The sequence below is a fragment of the Salmo trutta genome, chromosome 29 (genome assembly GCF_901001165.1).
Source record: "Salmo trutta chromosome 29, fSalTru1.1, whole genome shotgun sequence".
NCBI classification, from domain to species: domain Eukaryota; kingdom Metazoa; phylum Chordata; class Actinopteri; order Salmoniformes; family Salmonidae; genus Salmo; species Salmo trutta.
The window spans coordinates 44,063,826-44,085,741 of record NC_042985.1 but is presented as its reverse complement, the minus strand read 5'-3'; the positions used below and the strand labels follow the sequence as shown (position 1 = coordinate 44,085,741).

General features: G+C 41.8%; 1 protein-coding gene across 3 annotated transcripts in view; it reads left to right on the top strand.

The window, feature by feature from the left end:
• grin1b (glutamate receptor, ionotropic, N-methyl D-aspartate 1b) overlaps window positions 1-21,264 on the top strand; it is a 62,045-nt gene extending 40,781 nt beyond the window's left edge. For 2 of the 3 annotated variants that reach the window (XM_029722302.1, XM_029722303.1), the window contains 9 exons: window positions 568-732; window positions 863-981; window positions 3,505-3,617; window positions 3,902-4,050; window positions 10,402-10,559; window positions 10,780-10,941; window positions 11,215-11,324; window positions 11,644-11,789; window positions 20,055-21,264. In XM_029722302.1, coding sequence (XP_029578162.1) covers window positions 568-732; window positions 863-981; window positions 3,505-3,617; window positions 3,902-4,050; window positions 10,402-10,559; window positions 10,780-10,941; window positions 11,215-11,324; window positions 11,644-11,789; window positions 20,055-20,120 — 1,188 coding nt within the window. In that variant the 3' untranslated portion in view covers window positions 20,121-21,264. Of the gene's footprint in view, window positions 1-567; window positions 733-862; window positions 982-3,504; window positions 3,618-3,901; window positions 4,051-10,401; window positions 10,560-10,779; window positions 10,942-11,214; window positions 11,325-11,643; window positions 11,790-15,660; window positions 15,772-20,054 lie in introns of all 3 variants that reach the window. The other variant, XM_029722304.1, reaches the window with a different exon arrangement.
• The last annotated feature ends 652 nt before the right edge of the window (window positions 21,265-21,916 follow it).

Sequence of the window (21,916 nt, the reverse complement as noted above, 5' to 3'; positions counted from 1 at the left end):
ACCCCTTGTGCTATGGAATACCATCCTCAAGGTTCAAGGTAATCTTTATTATCACACAGAGAAATGCAGTACATGCAACACTAGATGCAGTGCAGTACTGACATGTGTTATAGTATGGACTACCACATATGAAATGCCAATCAATGTGTATTCTTGGGTGTTATTTTCCACCTTCACCACAGTTCATATTTAATGACTTTATTGGGACCCACAAATGACGGACCAGTCCATTCGATTTAATTGTATTTTGTCTGTATATTGTGATAGGCTCCGAAAGGACAATGTTTTTCTAGACAAAATCACCAATTGAAAAACAACAACAACAGATAATCAATGGATATTAAACAAATTGGCCAGTAGGCAAAATCTTTGCTAACTGCAATAATATAAGGGTACATGTACAGGTTATGTGCATAATGCTAAAGTGTAATTTAGTCCAACATCTTATGTAATTGTAGGATCGCATTCGTGATCAAACAGTTTTTGGCTGATCCAAGCATCAATCAAGTTTGGAAATGTCAACTAAGTATGTAGAGTACAGTGGATGCCCCTCTCTTTCTATATCAGGTAAACAACAGCAACAAGAAGGAGTGGAACGGCATGATGGGAGAACTCCTGGGTGGCCTGGCAGACATGATTGTGGCGCCGCTCACGATCAACAACGAACGCGCCCAGTACATCGAGTTCTCAAAACCCTTTAAGTACCAGGGGCTTACCATCCTCGTGAAAAAGGTATGCTGCTCTTACTTCTGCTGCTCAGACAGGCACCCATGGAAGCTATTGTTTTCTTCCTACAACTATGACCCAGTATAGTACTACTCACAGTAGAGTGAATGAGTCACTGGCTGTTGTTTGACTGTAGGAAATACCACGCAGTACTTTGGATTCGTTCATGCAGCCCTTTCAGAGCACCCTGTGGCTGCTGGTGGGTCTATCGGTCCATGTGGTGGCGGTGATGCTCTACCTATTAGACCGGTTCAGGTAAAACAACGACATGTCTGTGTACAGTAATAACCTGATCACATTAATAATAATATAGGCCTTTTAGCAGCCACATTTATCAAATGCTACTTACAGTCATGCATACACTTTCATATGGGTGGCCCCAGCGGGAATCAAACACATGATCCTAGCGTTGCAAGTGCCATACTTAACCAATTGAGCCACATAGGATTAGGAAATTCCCCATACCTTTCCTGTGCCACAGGTTCCCCATGCATTTGTAATGAACAGCTGAAATAATTCTTTATGTCTGTGGCAAAGAACTGCACTGATATCCCACTGGGGACAGACGTCAGCTCAACGTCTCTGACGTTTGTCGGATGTGGCAGCACTTGCAAACTATTACAGACTACAAAAGGGAAGCACAGCTGAGAGCTGCCCAGTGACATGAGCCTACCAGACGAGCTAAATAACTTCTATGCTCGCTTCGAGGCAAGTAACACTGAAACATACATGAGAGCATCAGCTGTTCCGGCCTACAGTGTGATCACGCTCTCCGCAGCCGATGTGAGTAAGACCTTAAAACAGGTCAGCATTCACAGACGGATAACCAGGACCTGTACTCCGAGCATGCGCGGACCAACTGGCAAGTGTCTTCACTAACATTTTCAACCTCTCACTGTCTGAGTCTGTAATACCAACATGTTTCAAGCAGATCATCCTGTGCCAAAGAACACTAAGGTAACCTGCCTAAATGACTACCGACCCGTAGCAAAATGACTACCGATCACGTCTGTAGCCATGAAATGCTTTGAATGGCTGGTCACGGCTCACATCAACACCATTATCCCAGAAACCCTAGACCCACTTCAATTTCATACCGCCCCAACAGATCCACAGATGATGCAATCTCTATTGCACTCCACACTGCCCTTTCCCACCTGGACAAAAGGAACACCTATGTGAGAATGCTATTCATTGACTACAGCTCAGCATTCAACACCATAGTGCCCTCAAAGGTCATCACTAAGCTAAGGACCCTGGGACTAAACACCTCCCTCTGCAACTGGATCCTGGACTTCCTGACGGGCCACCCCAGGTGGTAAGGGTAGGTAAGAACACATTCGCCACACTGATCCTCAACACGGGGGCCCCTCAGGGGTGCGTGCTCAGTCCTCTCCTGTACTCCCTGTTCACCCATGACTGCATGGCCAGGCACGACTCCAACACCATCATTAAGTTTGCCGATGACACAACAATGGTAGGCCTGATCACCGACAACGATGAGACAGACTATAGGGAGGAGGTCAGAGACTTGACTGTATGGTGCCAGGACAACAACCTCTCACTCAATGTGATCAAGACAAAGGATATGATTGTGGACTACAGGAAAATGAGGACCGAGCACGGGGCTGTAGTGGAACAGGTTGAGAGCTTCAAGTTCCTTGGCGTCCACACCAACAAACTAACATGGTCCAAGCACATCAAGACAGTCATGAAGAGGACACGACAAAACCTATTCCCCCTCAAGAGACTGAAAAGATTTGGCATGGGTCCTCAGATCCTCAAAAGGTTTTACATCTGCACCATCGAGAGCGTCCTGACTGGTTGCACCACTGCTTAGTATGGCAACTGCTCGGCCTCCGAGGGTAGTACATACGTCCCAGTACATCACTGGGGCCAAGCTGCCTGCCATCCAGGACCTCTTTACCAGGTGGTGTCAGAGGAAGGCCCTAAAAATTGTCAAAGACTCCAGCCATTCTAGTCATAGACTGTTCTCTCTGCTACCGCACGGCAAGCAGTACCGGAGTGCCAAGTCTAGGTCCAAGAGGCTTCTAAACAGCTTCTACCCCCAAGCCATAAGACTCCTGAACATATAATCAAATGACTACCCAGACTATTTGCATTGCCCCCCACTCTACCTACATGTACATATTACTGTAAAGCGTCTGTGTGTAGCTGGTGAGATGAGTCAGGCGCAGGATAGCAGATAAGAGTAAAGAAAGCTATTTTACTCTAAATATATCACAATACATGTCGTAAATACAAGGCCACACAATACGGACCGCAATACAAAAAACAATTACTCACAAACAAACATGGGGGAACAGAGGGTTAAATAATGAACAAGTAATTGGGGGATTGAAACCAGGTGTGTAAGACAAAGACAAAACAAATGGAAAAGGAAAAGTGGATCGGCGATGGCTAGAAGGCCGATGACATCGACCACCAAACGCCACCCGAACAAGGAGAGGGACCGACTTCGGCGGAAGTCGTGACAATTACCTCTATTACCTCGACATCGGTGCCCCCACACATTGACTCTGTACCGTCAATTCAAAGTGAAATCTTCAAAGATTTGAACCTTGTCATTGGATTTATGTTGATTACTTTTTGCATATCCAATCAGTTTTCCACATTATGTTCAGAACGAAAAATATTGTTTTGTTGAAATTACGTGGAAACAACGTTGATTCAACCAGTTTGTATCCAGTGGGATAGGTTGGAGGTTTGGTGTCTTGAAAGAGACCTGAGCTCACATGTGTCTTGTGTGCACCGCAGCCCATTTGGAAGGTTTAAAGTGAATAGCGAAGAAGAAGAAGAGGACGCCCTCACCTTATCCTCCGCCATGTGGTTCTCTTGGGGAGTCCTTTTGAACTCCGGGATAGGAGAAGGTAAATATCCACTGGCCTAAGTCTATGTATGTGTCTGAAATGGTACCCTAATCCCTAGATAGCACCAAGTGGACTACTGTATATAGGAATAGGTTTTCACTTCAGATGCAGACTACCTCATAGAATTACATACTGTATGGAATATTGTAATTTATTAATAGAAATATACAGTATATAGTAATTCAATAGGATCTTTGTAGACTACCTATTCAAGTGGACATTGAAATTGGCTGCTGTTAACTGAGTTTGTTTGTTTGTGTTTGTGTTTGTGATTGTGTTTGTAGGAGCACCCCGGAGCTTTTCAGCAAGGATCTTAGGTATGGTGTGGGCTGGATTTGCCATGATCATTGTGGCATCCTACACAGCCAATCTGGCAGCCTTCCTAGTGTTGGACCGGCCTGAGGAGCGCATCACCGGCATCAATGATCCCAGGGTGAGCACACACACACACACACACACACACACACACACACACACACACACACACACACACACACACACACACACACACACACACACACACTAACGGTGTTTTCACACTTGGTCCTTTTCAGTCAATTTTTTTTAACTCGGTAATGAACGCAGTAATTTTTGGTGCAGTGTGACCTCAAAAGAGTCCCCGAATCGAACCGAACTGAAACCATCTCGAGAGGTGGTCTGGGTTCGGTTCACTTGAATTCCGCGGTGCATTTGCCTTTTTTAGGGCAATGTGAACACAAATCTCCCCAGGTTCACTTGTCATTATTCCTGCACCATACACTAGACTACTGCCACACCATTTCCCCTGCCATAACCCTTCACATTGGTGCCAAAATAAGAGAGAATATGTGTAGGTTCGTGGAAAAAACGTGTGCTGTTTTTGGATATTGATTAAGGATAATCAAGGATTCACAGAAATTCCAATATGTGTGTTTTTACTTCAAGATTATTTGTTTGCTAAATGTGATCTATAGGCTAAGAGAGCCTATAAGCAATTTATTCGATTGTGGGGTTTGAATTGTGTGTGAAGACAATAACATATTTGGTGAGAATCATAACATTGGGTACAAAATATTTTAGCTCTTAAAGGGGCAGTAGCCTAAATTGGGTATACAATTTTTCATCAAGGATCTCTCTGTATTTTGCTCCGTTCATCTTTTCCTCAATCCTGACTAGTCTCCCAATCCCTGCTGCTGAAAAACACCCCCACAGCATGATTCTGACACCACCATGCTTCACTGTAGGGATAGGGCTAGGTTTCCTCCCGATGTGACGCTTGGCTTTTAGACCAAAGAGTTCAATCTTGGTTTCATCAGACCAGAGAATCTTGTTTTTGATGGTCTGAGAGTCTTTAGGTGCATTTTGGAAACTCCTAGTGGGCTGTCATGTGCCTTTTACTGAGGAGTGGCTTCCGTTTGTCCACTCTACCATAAAGGCCTGATTGTTGGAGTGCTGCAGAGATGGATGTCCTTCTGGAAGGTTCTCCCATCTCCACAGAGGAACTCTGGAGCTCTGTCAGAGTTACCATCGGGTTCTTGGTCACCTCCCTGACAAAGGCCCTTCTCCCCCAATTGCTCAGTTTGGCCGAGTGGCCAGGTCTAGAAAGAGTCTTGGTGGTTCCAAACTTCTTCCATTTAAGAATGATGGAGGCCACTGTGTTCTTGGGGACCTTCAATGCTGCAGAAATGTTTTGGTACCTTTCCCCAGATCTGTACCTCGACACAATCCTGTCTCGGAGCTCTACGGACAATTCCTTCGACCTCCTGGCTTGGTTTTTGTCAACTGTTTGGACCTTATACAGACAGGTGTGTGCCAAATCATGTCCAATCAATTGAATTTACCAGAGGTGGACTCCAATCAAGTTGTAGAAAAAAGGATGATCAATGGAAACAGGATGCACCTGAGCTCAATTTCGAGTCTCATAGCAAAGGGTCAGAAAATACCTATGTAAATCAAGTATTTCTGTTTAAAAATAATAATAAAGTAGCAAAAATAAATAAAAATCTGTTTTCGCTTTGTCATTATGGGGTATTGTGTGTAGATTGTGGAGGATAAAAAAAATACGTTTTAGAATAAGGCTGTAATGTAACAACATTTTGAAAAAGTCAAGGGGTCTGAATGCTTTCCAAAGGCACTGTAGACCCCGATTAGCTCTTCCTTGGGTCCAGCAACATTAAGGCAGTTATATACAATTAAAAACAGATTTCACAACACATTAAGTGTGGGCCCTCAGGCCACTGCTCTACTACCACATATGTACAACAGAAAATCTATGTGTACGTGTGTGTATAGTGCGTATTTTATCATGTGTGTCTTCACAGTCCCCACTGTCCTCTTGAGCGTCTCGTCCCGTTAGCGGGATCAACATCCAGCGAAAAACTCCTAGCGACATTAGCATAACGAAATTTAATATATATTTTTTTTCAAATATAGGACTGTCTCATATTGTTTTATAGATACACCTCTCCTGAATCGACCCACGTCGTCCGATTTCAAAAAGGTTTTACAGGAAAAGCAAAACATTAGATTATGTTAGAGGAGTACATGGTAAAAGTAGCAACATAGCCATTTTCCGACCAACCACATGCATCACAAATAACCAAAAAACTGCTAAATGCAGCACTAACCTTTTACAAACTTCATCAGATGACACACCTAGGACATCATGTTACACAATGCATGCATTCTTTTGTTCAATAAAGTTCATATTTATATATAAAAACAGCATTTTACATCGGCACCTGACGTTGACTAACTATATTCCCTCAAATGCATCCCGGGAAACAGTGCTACAATTTACTCAATTACTATTCGAAAACATTTTTAAAATGTAATATTGTCATTCTAAGATTTATAGATGAATATCTCTTGAAAGCACCTGTCATACCAGATTTAAAAATAACTTTACTGGGTAATCACACTTTGCGATAAAAGGGGATGCGATACTCAGAAAATTAGCTAGTAAACCCAGCTCGGCGCCATCTTGGAACAATCGCATATCACATCTAATCTTGTATACTATTGTCAATAATCCCTTACCTTTAGTTGTCTTCATCAGAAAGCACTTCCAGGAATCCCAGGTCCACAACAAATGTATTTTCGGTCGAAAAAGTCCATCCTTTATGTTCCATTAGCTTGCTGTTGTTAGCGCGTCTGAAGGCTGTATCCAAATGCTCCGTCGGGCGCGGGACAGCGGTTTCGAAAAATAACATTTTTCCCCCATTTAGGTTCGTTCAAACATGTCAAACGTTGTATAACATAAATCTTCAGGGCCTGTTTCAACAAGAGAGCCAATAAGATTTGAGGGTGACGATTGTATTGTGTTTCAAAACGTTTCGAAAGGAGGAGGTAGACAGGGCCGCCGACGTCACAATGGTGATGGCCCTCCTCCTGTGACCAATTTCCACAGCGTCTCATTCATTCAGTTTCGACAGTAGAAGGCTCAAAACACTTTGTAAAGACTGGGGACATCTAGTGGAAGCAATAGAAAGTGCTCAATGAACAATAGCTCACGGTGTGATTAATAGGCAAAGATGTGAAGTTGAGTCCACAATTCAGAATTCCTGTTTCAATCGGTCTCGGGGTTTTGACTGCCATATGAGTTCTGTTATACTCACAGACACCATTCAAACAGTGTTAGAAACTTTAGGGTGTTTTCTATCCACAGGTATTAATTATATGCATATCCTAGCTTCTGAGTTTGATTAGTAGGCCACACTGTGGCGCCCCCTATCCTAGGGTAACGTCAAGAGGTTTTAATGTGAGAATACTATAAAGAATCGGTGGAAATGTAGACTACATGTGGATGAAACCGGTACTGGTGTATTTTTATCCGTTTTTAAAACTGATTTTACTGCTTGCATTAGTTATTTGAAGTGGAATAGAGTTCCATGTACTCATGGCTCTATTTAGTACTGTGCGCCTCTCATAGTCTGTTCTGATCTTGGGGACTGTGAAGAGACCTCTGGTGGCATGTCTTGTGGGGTATGCGTGGGTGTCTGAGCTGTGTGCTAGTAGTTCAAACAGACAGCTCTGTGCATTCAACATGTCAATACTTCTTACAAATACAAGTAGTGATGAAGTCAATCTCTCCTCTACTTTAGGAGAGTTTGACATGCATATTGTTAATGTTAGCACTCCACATACATAAAAAATGTATGAAATGTATGCATTCACTACTGTAAGTCTCTCTGGATAAGAACGTCTGCTAAATGACAAAAAAAAAAAAACATGTAAAAATATACATTTAAGGGCCAGCCGAGCTGCCCTGTTCTGAGCCAATTGCAATTTTCCTAAGTCCCTCTTTGTTGCACCTGACCACACGACTGGGCAGTAGTCCAGGTGCGACAAAACTAGGGCCTGTAGGACCTGCCTTGTTGATAGCATTTCTTATGAAGGAAGAACAACGCTTTATTATGGACAGACCTCCCCCCATCTTAGCTACTTTTGCATCAATATGTATGCATTGTTCAGATATAATTACAACATACACTGAGTATACAAAACATTAAGAACCAGGCGCACCGGTTTGTGTCAAGAACTGCAACGCTGCTGGATTTTTCACACTCAACAGTTTCCTGTGTGTATGGTCCACCACCCAAAGAACATCCAGCCAACTTGACATAATTATGGGACGCATTGGAGTCAACATGAGCCAGCATCCCTAGGAAGGAGTTCCTAATGTTTGGTGTATTCAGTATAAGTGTACCGTAATCAAATTAAATAAATGAAAGTACCATAATATTTAGCAGGCATTAGTTTGCATCAAGCCTGTTTTGAGCATTTGGTCTTGATTGGTGTCATTGCATGCCACATCTTTGGCCTGAGGGATGGTGGTCAGCTCATGAGGATGGCAATCATACATCTTCGTATTTTAATCGTTCATTTTACAGTATTGTATTGTACTCAGGGCCGTGCACAGACCTTTCAAAAATACCAAAATACCAAAACAAAAGGTTACTTTAGAGACTGGAAGGGAAAAGGGGCATGTGCACAGGTAGAGCCCTATCTGAGCTCTGCTTAGTTTTTTTGCACAGGCTGTATAAACACTTGATCAGTCTCTCATTCACAATTTAACAAGCACTTGATAATGCCTCGAATTTCCCGGTAAATATATAATTCACAGGTGATAGGCTAATATTGTCACCCATCAGACTATTCTTGATTTAATCTTGTCTTTACATATACTAAATAATATACAGTATTTAATATACACCTACTCATTCCAGGATTTTTCTTTATTTTTACTATTTTCTACATTGTAGAATTATAGTGAATACATCAAAACTATGAATTACACATATGGAATCATATAGTGACCAAAAAAGTGTTAAACCAATCAAAATATATTTTATATTTGAGATTCTTCAAAGTAGCCACCCTAGCCTTGATAACATCTTTGCACACTCTTGGCATTCTCTCAACCAGCTTCATGAGGTAGTCACCTGGAATGCATTTCAATTAACAGGTGTGCCTTGTTAAAAGTTAATTTGTGGAATGTCTTTCCTTAATGCATTTGAGCCAATCAGTTGTGTTGTGAAAAGGTAGGGGTGGTATACAGAAGATTAGCCCTATTTGGTAAAAGACCAAGTCAATTTTATGTCAAGAACAAGCAAAGAGAAACAACAGTCCATCATTATTTTAAGACAATGTCAAGAACTTTGAAAGTCTCTTCATGTGCAGTCGCAAAAAGTGCTATGATGAAACTGGCTCTCATGAGGATCGCCACAGGAAAGGAAGACCCAGAGTATTTGCTTAAATCACTGGACAAAACAGGTGGATATTAGAGACAGGCTTCTATTTGAGCCAGGCGTCTATTTCCTTAATGCATACAGGTTTTGCTCATTTGCATATTTAATTGTTGAATTCCAGCATTCACTTCCAGCATTTTTCAAAAATGTCTTCCTTTCCTGCACTAATGTGTAGTTTACACACTGTATCACATTTATTTTGTCTTAGTATGCCTTCATTTCAAATAAAAAACTTCCTTGGCATAATCATTATTCTCCTCCTTGACTGTTAATCTTCAGGAGTTTTTACTTTCACCATTAGGGGGCGATCTGACAATTTATTGGGGTCTGTACTCCCGAAGTTGTTGACTGTTTTTGTGCTTGCCAGTTAGCTAGCAGTTGTCAGCTGTTAGCAGCCAATGGCTAGCAGTTTCTTTCTGCCGATAAAAACGGATGATTGTCAAAAAAAATGTAGTCATTACTTAATTATTTACTCTAACAAATCAAACATTAAACCTTGTAAACAAGTCATGGTAATTCATGTTAACCTTGTAAACAATTCATTTAGACCGGTGTTTATTTGAAACAGGTTTATTTGCTGAACCCATGTGTACCTCCTGTTCTCTTTTATGCACTCCTTGACCCAGAATGAACCACGCAGCCTATTAAAAATGAACAGTTAGCATTCCCATCGGAGTTAAGACTAATGCTAACAAGATGGCGGTATTTCGCTAAATTGTCTTTGTCTTTGTCTTCTCCTTCATTTTAGTCTTCTTGGTAATAGGAACTCTTAGAGAGGGCCCAAATAGACCTTGGAAATATTTTAAATCACCACAAGCATCATCAATGATAACAAAGACACACATGTAAAAAATACATGCACCTGATGCACCTAGGATCAATGAAAGATTGAGATGAATTTAAAATTATAAGAAATGCTGATTGCATTCTGGGGAAATAAGCAACAACAACATTCATTGAGTGCAGATATTTTATGTGTGAAAGCTTATGTAAAGGACAGTCATGGAGGATGACTGACAGCCTGCTGTGCCTCTGTTTGTGTCTCTGTGTCTCAGCTGCGAAACCCATCAGACAAGTTCATCTACGCCACAGTGAAGCAGAGTTCGGTGGACATCTACTTCCGGCGCCAAGTGGAGTTGAGCACCATGTACCGCCACATGGAGAAGCACAACTACGAAAGCGCTGCTGAGGCCATCCAAGCTGTGCGCGACAAGTGAGCAAGAGCTGGGGCAGCTCCAGGGGATGGGGGTGGGGGGTTAATATTCCAATGGGGGAGGCCGTAATGCTGAATGTACAGTATTTATGCTATCCCAGGTGAGCAATAGTGCGAGGAAGACAATAATGACATGATGTGGTTACCTAGTGGGCATTTTCATACACTCATTCATTCCCATTCCTCCTCTTCCCTGTTGTCCGTGTCCCTCCCCCCTCAGCAAACTGCACGCGTTCATCTGGGACTCTGCCGTCCTGGAGTTTGAGGCATCACAGAAGTGTGACTTGGTGACAACGGGAGAGCTGTTCTTCCGCTCCGGCTTCGGCATTGGCATGCGGAAGGACAGCCCTTGGAAGCAAAACGTTTCCCTGTCCATTCTTAGGTGAATATTGGCCAGCAACAAGATACTATTGAAGCAACATGCTACCATACAATATTATAATAGGGGTGGTTTCCTGGACACAGATTAAGCCTGGTCCTAGACTAAAAAGCATGGTCAATGGAGAGTCTCCATTGAAATACTGTAGCTTTTTAGTCCAGGACTAAGCCTAATGTGTGTCCAGGAAACCAGCCCATAGTATACTCTACGCATTGTATCAGTATTTACTGTTTGAGACCTAACCTAAAGTATGATCTGGCTCTTCTCCCATAACAGCTCTCATGAGAATGGGTTCATGGAGGAACTAGATAAAACCTGGGTGAGATACCAGGAGTGTGACTCCAGGAGTAATGCCCCAGCCACCCTCACTTTTGAGAACATGGCAGGTATGTACATTTCTCCAATTTAGTCCACAATGATACAGAAATTAGAGGAAATGCAAATAGTAAACTGGTGTGTAAGGAAGTAGTCCCCCTTTTCTGAGCCAGAACATTAGTCTATAGCAGGTGTGTAGGTATTGAAATTGGTGTGAAGGTATTCCTTTATCTGCAGAAGTTTGACAGATTATTGTCATTAGGTTCATTGTGTTCAAAATGGTCCTCCATGGAGGATGCAGGGGCCACTGGAGACTTGGGTTAATAGTATGGCCTTTGCACCGCAGGCAGTAAAATAACAGGTTGGCATGTCCAAATTGCCTCCTAACAGGTGTGTTCATGTTGGTTGCTGGGGGTATCGTTGCTGGAATCTTCCTCATCTTTATTGAGATTGCGTATAAGCGCCACAAAGATGCCCGCAGGAAGCAGATGCAGCTGGCCTTCGCTGCGGTCAACGTGTGGAGGAAGAACCTACAGGTATGATCTGCCCGTCTTCACACACAGGCCCCAACAGGGCAGCACATCAGACAACATCCTGTAGAGTAGGGTCTCAAACTCGCAACTCGCAAGCCACATCTGGATCTAATGCGGCCAGTGGGAATCTTAGTAAATCCGGTCAGCGGTTGTAAATTAAAAAAAGAAATAAACTTCACTGGGGATAGACTTATAGTCTGTTGTTGAAATCTAATTAAATTCTTTGCCTTCGCCAATTCAATAATTATTCTACCCTTTTTCCATTTATTTTGAGATTGTCGCAGGTAACCACCATTGGAGAGTGATTCATGTGGACAGGATTAGAAAAAGCTACATTATAACCTTCCACAGAGCTATTTGGGTGTACTACAGTATTATAGAAATTGAGCTGCATGCTACTTCTCTAAATTTGGACATTACTTATAATGAGAGATCCATGTTTTTTTGCACACCAAATCCTTCCCAAAACATTAATGTAACAAACAGCTGCGGGGATATTTGCAGCTCCACATGCATACATACAGCACACTCCCCTGCGCCTGTGAATGGACTGATTTCATTATCCTCGTCTTCTGCTGCTGTGTGTCTGAACGCACAAGGACACGGCCGGTCCCCTGCTTGGAGGGGACGATGACCCCCTTCCCCCATCCCCCACCCCTCTCTGTGAAGGGCAGAGTGGGGGAGTGCAGTGGGGGAGTGCACCGGGGGAGTGCATCCCGGGTGAGTGCAGTGGGGCACCAGGAAGCTCTGATGTTGCTGTACAGTCAGCCAGATGCACACTGGGCCCGGCTCTCTCACTAAAGGGCTAGGCTATTGAATAGCACAACGGGTGGCAGCCAAGCATCTCCTGGTCAATGGTCTCTCTTGACGCACATCATGTCCATGTACTGTTTGTAAAGGGGGATCGGAAAGTAACAGGGCTTTGGCCTTTTGTGTCTTGAAAGGCTAAGCGGGCTAGCTTTGGTTGACACACCATGTAATCCATACTGTACAAGCCAGTGCTTGAAGTGGATCTGAAATAGGTGCCAGTGCTCATGATATTTGTTTAAGCCGATATTCAAGGTGCCAGTACTATGTACTGGTGATCACCGACCCAACTCAAGCCAAACAATACAAGCCATATAAGACTCTGTAGTAGCATGCAATGCTCCCAGCCACTGATTAAACCCTCCAACGGTTTAGAGAAACCTTTCTTTTTCTAAACATGGTCTAATTGGTTGTAAAATGTCAAGGTTGAACTTGAGCTATATATTTCTTAATTACGTTGACGATTGTGTCAAGTGGGACCAGCTAATGTGAATCTCATTTCATGAAAATGTTCTCTGGTCCAAAGCGTTAGTGTGCGTTCCTCTAGTAGTTGCAGACCAGAAGCAACTTGTTGTCATTTCGCAGCTAGTGGCTGCTTAGCTTTGTAGGTCTTTTAACTTTCTGTCATCTGTGAGTACTATATTCGGGGTACACTACCAGTCAAAAGCAGAGGCACCAACATTAGATGCCTGTGTATAACTTCTCACCAAAAGATACTTGATTTTCAGTGTTGACAGATTGTTTAGACTGATGCAAGCTGTTTGGGGAAGATTAAAAAAAAAAGCAGTTTCATTTGAAGTATTTTCTATCTCAATGGACAACAATGAGGTGAATTGTGCTGCAAGTCTTCGCCTGCTTGTGCCAGAGGCCATAACATTGGGTTGGGCACTCCCACACACTACCAGCCATAGGGCCATTACTATAGGGCTCCCAATTACAATAGCACAGTTATCAGGTTTCAGGTAAGACCCGTGCAGACTGTGTAGAAGTAACAATGTTTATAGTAACAACAGGGGCAGGCAAACAATAGGTCAAGGAAGGCAAGGGTCGATAATCCAGAGTAGGGGCAAAGGTGCAGGACGGCAGGCAGGCTCAGGGGCAGGCAGAGTGGTCAGGCAGACGGGCTCGGAGTCAGGACAGGCAGGGGTCAAACCAGGAGGGCGAGAAAAGAGAGACTGGAAAAAGCAGGAGCTGAGACACAAAACGCTGGTAGGCTTGAATAAACAAGACGAACAGGCACAGACAGACAGAAAACACAGGTATAAATACCCAGGGGATGTGGGGAAGATGGGCGACACCTGGAGGGGGGTGGATACAAACACAAGGACAAGTGAAACAGATCAGGCTGTGACAACAGTAAAAGCATTTCCTTGTTTCAGTTCAATGGAGAGAGCACTTACTGTTCTTTGAAGCTTTGACAAATTGTCTTGTTCTTTCCGACTACTGAGCCGTGAGGTAAACAAGTCTAAATAAATCTCCTTTAGATGTTGTATTCTATTTGGTATTGTTTTCTTTGGAAGGTGAAAAACACAAGCAAGGCCGGCTAATATTTGCGCTGGGACATATCCACTGGGACACCGTGTATTGTTGTAAGGTCAAATGAATACCGTACAAATTCTCATTATGTTAAAAGATGGATGCCCTTCTTTTGACTGGATGATGTATTATTGATTTATGTGTGATTTATACTCTAAGTCATATGTATGAAGGGTGTACATGTCCATATTTAAACAACAATAATGGCAGACGGACAACGAGCACCAGTGAAAAACGTGCCCTAATTTCAGGTGCACTACATATACTGTATGCTTCTCGACCTACTATATTTAATGCATGACTAGTCGTCTGTCCTCGGGCTGTATTAGCATTTCAAACGATTCCAGACAGCCCTCTGATCAAGGCGGTGTTGTTGAGCAACCTCATTCAATGGTGAACGGTATGAGAAGGTTGAAATGAAAAGGAGATGAACACAATTGTGGAGATTGTAAAGGGGAATTCTGCAATGATTTCATTGTTGTTGTTAATATCCTGGATGTAATAATCTCTTGAATATACTGATATACTGTGTTTCAAAGGGTAAAACATGAAAAGAATGTTCCAAATGATTTAGACATCTAAAACAAATTACAAAGCAATATACAGTATTTAGTTATTTATAATCAGACTCCCTTATCTGTTATGTGGAATTGACCTGGTCCATGCTTTTTGAGGAGTCAAGGACTATTAGGGTATTATAGCCACCAAGAAGACAGAAGTTCATGTGGGACAGTGCTGGCCTATAGGTTCGACATCATATCACTCATTCTACTTACTGTATCCCTTTTGGTTTTCCTGCACTGCATGTTTTCTGGTTGAAGTCACACCCACTACCAAAATCTACTTCCCCTGCTCCTTTTAGTCTTCATCGCTCTTTTTGTCGTGGGAGAAATGCCATTATACTAGTGTTGGTATAACGCAAAGGGACCTTGTTGAATTTCACATGGTTTATTGATATTTTTTCCATGATCTTATGGATCATTATATCACCAGCCCCCCCAAAATTGTTTTTGCTATGCCTTATTGTTGTCTTTATTCGTTTTAGCTCATTTTCTATGCTCACGCTTTTGCTTTTCGTCTTGAAGTAAAATAACCATGGATGGTTCTTATTTTACTGTACCATGCCATTCGAGGCAGTCCTCAAAAAGTAGCCAGGAGAAATATACCCAGATCTTAATAGTAACCCGCCTCCAATTATAGGATACTTTATATGTCCACATGGCATTGGGTGTAGACAGAAAGTGGACATGAGATACGGGACCATATTAAAGCTGGTAATTGAAATAGAGACTAGTATAACTACACTGCAAGTTACTCTGCAGGTTTGGTGTACAGTAATGTAGTAATGTGTGTGTGTGTGTGTGTGTGTGTGTGTGTGTGTGTGTGTGTGTGTGTGTGTGTGTGTGTGTGTGTGTGTGTTGTGTGTGTGTGTTGTGTGTGTGTGTGTGTGGTGGGGGGGGGGGCACTGAGACCAAACACACTCCTTCATCAGGGAATACCAATAATGTTTCTACATATATATTTATTTTAGGATAGGAAAAGTGATAGAGCAGAGCCTGACTCCAAACAGAAAACCTCTTTTAGGTCCATCAGTACCAACCTGGCCTCCAACATCAAGAGACGTAGGTCCTCCAAAGACACGGTAAGGAGTTGAAGGAAATTACATCCTCCCTTTTAATTCTCTCTCTTCCTCTCTTCCTTTACCTCATCCTTTTTTCTCTCTCGTCTGTCATCTCTTCTCGCAAAACGTTTCATTCCAGGCTCTTGTCAGTCACCCTCACACATGGAGTTACAGTCATGGCCACGTGTCTGTCAGTCAGTCATCGATAAACCATCCAGACATTTGTCCAAAACCAAAGAAGGAAACCAATATGAGCAGGGGTAGGCAGTCTAAAGCTAAGGGCTTTCGTTTTCTTTGATTAAAAAAATATTTGTGTTTTTAATGACTACTATACAAAGGGATACAAGAGCTGGTCCTTATGCTGGTCTTTCTCCTGTGGCTATACCAGACACCATTTTGGTTTGTGCTCTCCTTTTTAGTTGTGTATGTGTGTTTGTCTATTTCACTGATTGGTCTGTGCTGCACCTTCCTTTGTGTGTGTCACATTTTGTGTGGTTGTTGTCATGTTCTTTCATTAAAAAAGAAAGGCCAAGAAAAAGCTAAATGCACCGGGTAACAGACTTTACATTCTCTTTTCTTTCCACAGACTTTCCATTTTTAGGAATCTCCTGTCGAGTGTGTTTGACCAAACAATATTTACTTGTACTGTTTCAATCAACAAATGCTGCTGGGAATGAAAGGAGATATAATATAATACAGTGGCTTGCGAAAATATTCACTCCCCTTGGCATTTTTCCTATTTTGTTGCCTTACAACCTTGAAATAAAATGGATTTTTGGGGGGTTTGTATCATTTGATTTACACAACATGCCTACCACTTTGAAGATGCAAAACATTTTTTATTGTGAAACAGACAAGAAATAAGACAAAAAAACTGAAAACTTGAGGGTGCATAACTTTTCACCCCCCAAAGTCAATACTTTGTAAAGCCACATTTTGCAGCAATTACAGCTGCAAGTCTCTTGAGGTATGTCTCTATAAGCTTGGCACAACAAGCCACTGGGATTTTTGTAAATTCTTCAAAGCAAAACTGCTCCAGTTCCTTCAAGTTGGAAGGGTTGCACCTTTGCACAGCAATCTTTAAGTCATACCACAGATTTTTAATTGGATTGAGGTCTGGGCTTTGAATAGGCCATTCCAAGACATTTAAATGGTTCCCCTTAAACCACTCGAATGTTGCTTTAGCAGTATGCTTAGGGTCATTGTCCTGCTGGAAGGTGAACCTCCGTCCCAGTCTCAAATCTCTGGAAGACTGAAACAGGTTTCCCTCAAGAATTTCCCTGTATTTATCATTCCTTCAATTCTGACCTGTTTCCCAGTCCCTGCCGATGAAAAACATCCCAACAGTATGATGCTGCCACTACCATGCTTCACTGTGGGGAAGGTGTTCTTGGGGTGATGGGAGGTGTTGGGTTTGCTCCAGACATAGCGTTTTCCTTGATGGCCAAAAAGCTAAATTCTAGTCTCATCTGACCAGAGTACCTTCTTCCATATGTTTGGGGAGTCTCCCACATGCCTTTTGGCGAACACCAAACGTGTTTGCTTATTTTTTCTTTAAGCAATGGCTTTTTTCTGGCCACTCTTCCGTAAAGCCCAGCTCTGTGGAGTGTATGGCTTAAAGTGGTCCTATGGACAGATATTCCAATCTCCGCTGTGGAGCTTTGCAGCTCCTTCAGGGTTATCTTTGGTCTCTTTGTTGCCTCTCTGATTAATGCCCTCCCTGCCTGGTCGGTGAGTTTTGGTGGGCAGCCCTCTCATGGCAGGTTTGTTGTGGTGCCCTATTCTTTCCATTTTTTAATAATGGATTATTGGTGCTTCGTGGGATGTTCAAAGTTTCTGATATTTTGTTATAACCCAACCCTGATCTGTACTTCTCCACAACTTTGTCCCTGACCTGTTTGGAGAGCTCCTTGGTCTTCATGGTGCCGCTTGCTTGGTGGTGCCCCTTGCTTAGCGGTGTTGCAGACTCTGGGACCTTTCAGAACAGGTGTATATACACTGAGATCATGTGACAGATCATGTGACATTTAGATTGTACACAGGTGGACTTTATTTAATTAATTATGTGACTTCTGAAGGTAATTGGTTGCACCAGATCTTATTTAGGGGCTTCATAGCAAAGGGGGTGAATACATATGCACGCACCACTTTTCAATTTCTGAAACAAGAATTTTTTTAAAATTTCCCTTCACCAATTTGGACTATTTTTGTGTATGTCCATTACATAAAATCCAAATAAAAATCAATTTAAATTACAGGTTGTAATGCAACAAGATAGGAAAAACGCCAAGGGGGATGAATACTTTTGCAAGGCACTGTATATGCATGCCATTTATGTCATTGTGGTTTGCGTATTGTCCTGATGATAAATCTCAAACAAACGTTTTTATGTTGAATCCTTGGTAATTTAATGGCAATCATTTCTACACTAGATTATCCAGAGCTCAACACGTTCGTTCCAGGAGTCCTGGAACTGTATATGGATACATGAATACTGTATATATAGTTACTGTAGCAGGATTCATACTGAATGTAGTTTTATAATAGCCTGGTGTGCTGTAGCTAACTCTTTGTGATGCCATACATGTTTGGTGTGACAATGGATGAACTCAGAGAGGACTTACTTGGCTGAAGCACAAACAGACTGGAGCACCAGGCTACAAAGTCTAGACAGAGGACTGGAAGGTATTCCAGTCCGTTGAGCATTGGTATTGTCAGCTGAAGATTTTAGTCATTTCAAAAACTGTTTATTTTGTTTTACTTTTTGCCTCCAGGTTGTGCCATCCAAAGCAGTTTGTCAATCTTCCAGAGCCCTGTCTCTGTAGACAATCAATCCAATTTTATTTTTATATTAATTTTGTATTATTATATAGTGATAAAAATAGGTAGCCTGAACTACCCACAAAAAAATCCTACACTTTTATTGGAATTTACCCATTTATTTTTGTTGTAACCATCCTATTATTTTATATCAGTGTTTATTTATAAATGGATTTCAACGGATTGTGAGTATCGGTATCCACACCATATGCCACACTGCTTCTTTCCACCTCCTTGGTTGTTGTGGAGTAGACCAGTGTTTCCCAACCCTGGTCCTGGTGTACCCCCAACAGTACACATTGTTGTTGTAGCCCTGGACAAACGCACCTCATTCATCTTATTGAGGGCTTGATGATTAGTTGACAAGTTGAATCAGGTGTGCTTGTCCAGGGTTAAAATAAAAATGTGTACTGTTGGGGGTATACGAGGACCAGAGTTGGGAAACACTGGTGTAGACTGTTGTCATGCTGTTCGCCTGTCTGTTGGCAGGAGGTGCTGTGAGCTATGATTCGGAATGTGAAGCTGTACCTAAAATTGTAACGGCATTGGAAACAGTGAGGTCACACATGTTCAGTAGTCAAATGATGTTGAACGTCACAGATAGAAATGCCATGAATAAAACTGATGTTTCCTTATTCTACATGTCAGAAAGGCATGTTTATTCTACATACAGTAGCATATCTCTATCTTAATGTTCCATAACGTTGTACCCTTGGTACAATCTCATTTTCGTGGAATATCATGTCAACTTTTTACATTTCCTTTATGGATTTCTTGGTCACAACAAGAATACTTGACACAATAAAACATTTATTTAAGGTGGTGGTAGTTTTGAATGATAAATAGCTTCATGCCTTTCATCCACTGCATTATAATCACTTTTATACAATGGTAATTGGTAATCCGTGGTGAAATGAACTATTTCTCAGCAGGACAAAAACATCCGTGCCTAGATATTATCATGTCAGTTTCCATGGTAACCGAGGATAGGCCATTTCATAGACCCTTTGTAACACTAAACTGAAAATTCATCCCAACACTGATGATAAATTGTGTTCTGTGCTGCAAAATGTCAGGGTATGAAATTTAGCATTCATTTAAAAATCCATATTACACTTGCAGGCAAAATATGCAAAATGGGCTGGGACAACACGTCTCTGTATAAATCAATACCATACAGCGGGAAAAAATCCAGTTACTTGGCAACAACACTGCAGCTTAGTCTCACATCTGTGACCTTGCTTTGTTTATTGATCAGCATGCACAGTTCATAGGGTCCCTGCGGTGCTGAGCTTGATCTGTCCAAACAACCATTCCGAATCACAGGCAAACACTGCCTTGCGGGGGGAGGGGGGACTTGATGAAAAGTATGACATAATCACGTTACATAACATTTGTTGTGTTGTATGCACCGTGAATATATATGATGTGAGTACAGATGAAATAATTTGTTCTATTTTGTGTTCTTCCCATACTCTCTGCAGCCTTATCCCACGGACATCACAGGCCAGCTCAACTTGTCAGACCCCTCTGTCAGCACGGTGGTGTGAGAGATTGAGAGAGAGAAATGAGATGACTGAAATGAGAGAGAGGATCCTGGTTTGGAGACAGAAGCTGGTCCATTGCTGCTACGCCACCTGAGCCATTGCCCATCCTGTTCTCTATCTACCCACATAGAACGTGTGTTCTGCTCATTCCCCACCAAACACGACAGGCAGGAACTGGATAGCTGACATCCCACTGACAAACTGTGCCAATTCACAATGGAGCCAAACCACCTGTTTTTTCCCACACAGAGGCCTGACCCAGCACAATGATAGCTTTAGGTTTATTTTTATAATCTGCCTGCTAGAGTCATGTAGTTGTTTACTTTACGTGTGAAACAACAAGAAATATATACATTTTCTGATCATGTCATTCGCAATACATCGTCATGCACTGTGTTTCTGATTTCAATAAGCGATAGATTTAATAGATCATGTTTAAGAGTATTTTGTAATGTCAGTGTCTTACTACCTCCACTTATTTAGACAAACCTTAGACATGTAGGCTACTGTAGTTAGATGTATTTGACATTGTATTTTCATAAGGTTTTCCTGTGTTCCATTTATCGACAGGTTTTTGTTAGCTTTAGCTAATCCGGTATAGTGTGGGACAATAACAATGGACAAGTTGTCAATTTATAAATTAGCAGCATACAGCTATGTTAATATCTAAGTGTAAATCCGAGTTAAGCACACTTTGTCCATTGTAGCACTCATATCAGCTGCAATCCCTTTCTTTAGCTATAGATGTCTTTCTTAGCCCCTTTTATGTGTTAATTTACTTCATTCTCTCAGTGGTAGTACAGCATTGATTGCGTGGCAGACTATTCTCAGCATTCAACAATACTACAATGTTTCTGAGCCAAACGTCTTTGGCATGACATCGGTGAAGGAGTTGCCATCAACAGAAATAGACCGTAACCACTAGTGCTGTAGGCTATGTTGTTGTTCATTCAAGAAAATTGCTCTCTACATTTGTTGGTTTGACAGTGTTACATGGTCATTAATGCAAATCAATTTATCAGTCAACATCAAGTCTCTCTATATAGCCTATATAGTGCCTTCAGAAAGTAGTCATACCCCTTATTCCAAATTTTGTCTTGTTACAGCCTGAATTCAACATTTATTAAATATATTTTTTTCTCACCCATCTACACACAATACCCCATAATGACAAAGTGAAAACATGTTTTTAGACATTTTTGCAAATGTATTGTAAATGAAATACAAAAATATCTAATTGCCATAAGTATTCACATCCCTGAGTCAATACTTTGTTAAAGCACCTTTGGCAGTGATTACAGCTAAGAGTCTTTCTGGGTAAGTCTCTAAGAGCATTCCACACCTGGATTGTGCAACATTTGCACATTACTCTTTTCAAAATTCTTCAAGCCCTGTCAAATTGGTTGTTGATCATTGCTAAAACAACCATTTTCAGGTCTTGCCATATACTTTCAAGTAGATTTAAATCAAACTGTAACTCGGCCACTCAGGAACATTCACTGTCTTCTTGGTAAGCAGCTCCAGTGTAGATTTGGCCTTGTGTTTTGGGTTATTGTCCTGCTGAAAGGTGAATTAATCTCCCAGTGTCTGGTGGAAAGCAGACTGAACCAGGTTTCCCTCTAGGATTTTGCCTGTGTTTAGCTCCCTTCTGTTTATTTTTTTTTATCCTGAAAAACTCCCCAGTCCTTAAGATTACAAGCATACTCATAACATGATGCAACCACCACGATGCTTGAAAATATGGAGAGTGGTACTCAGTAATGTGTTGTATAAGATTTGCCAAAAACATAACACTTAAT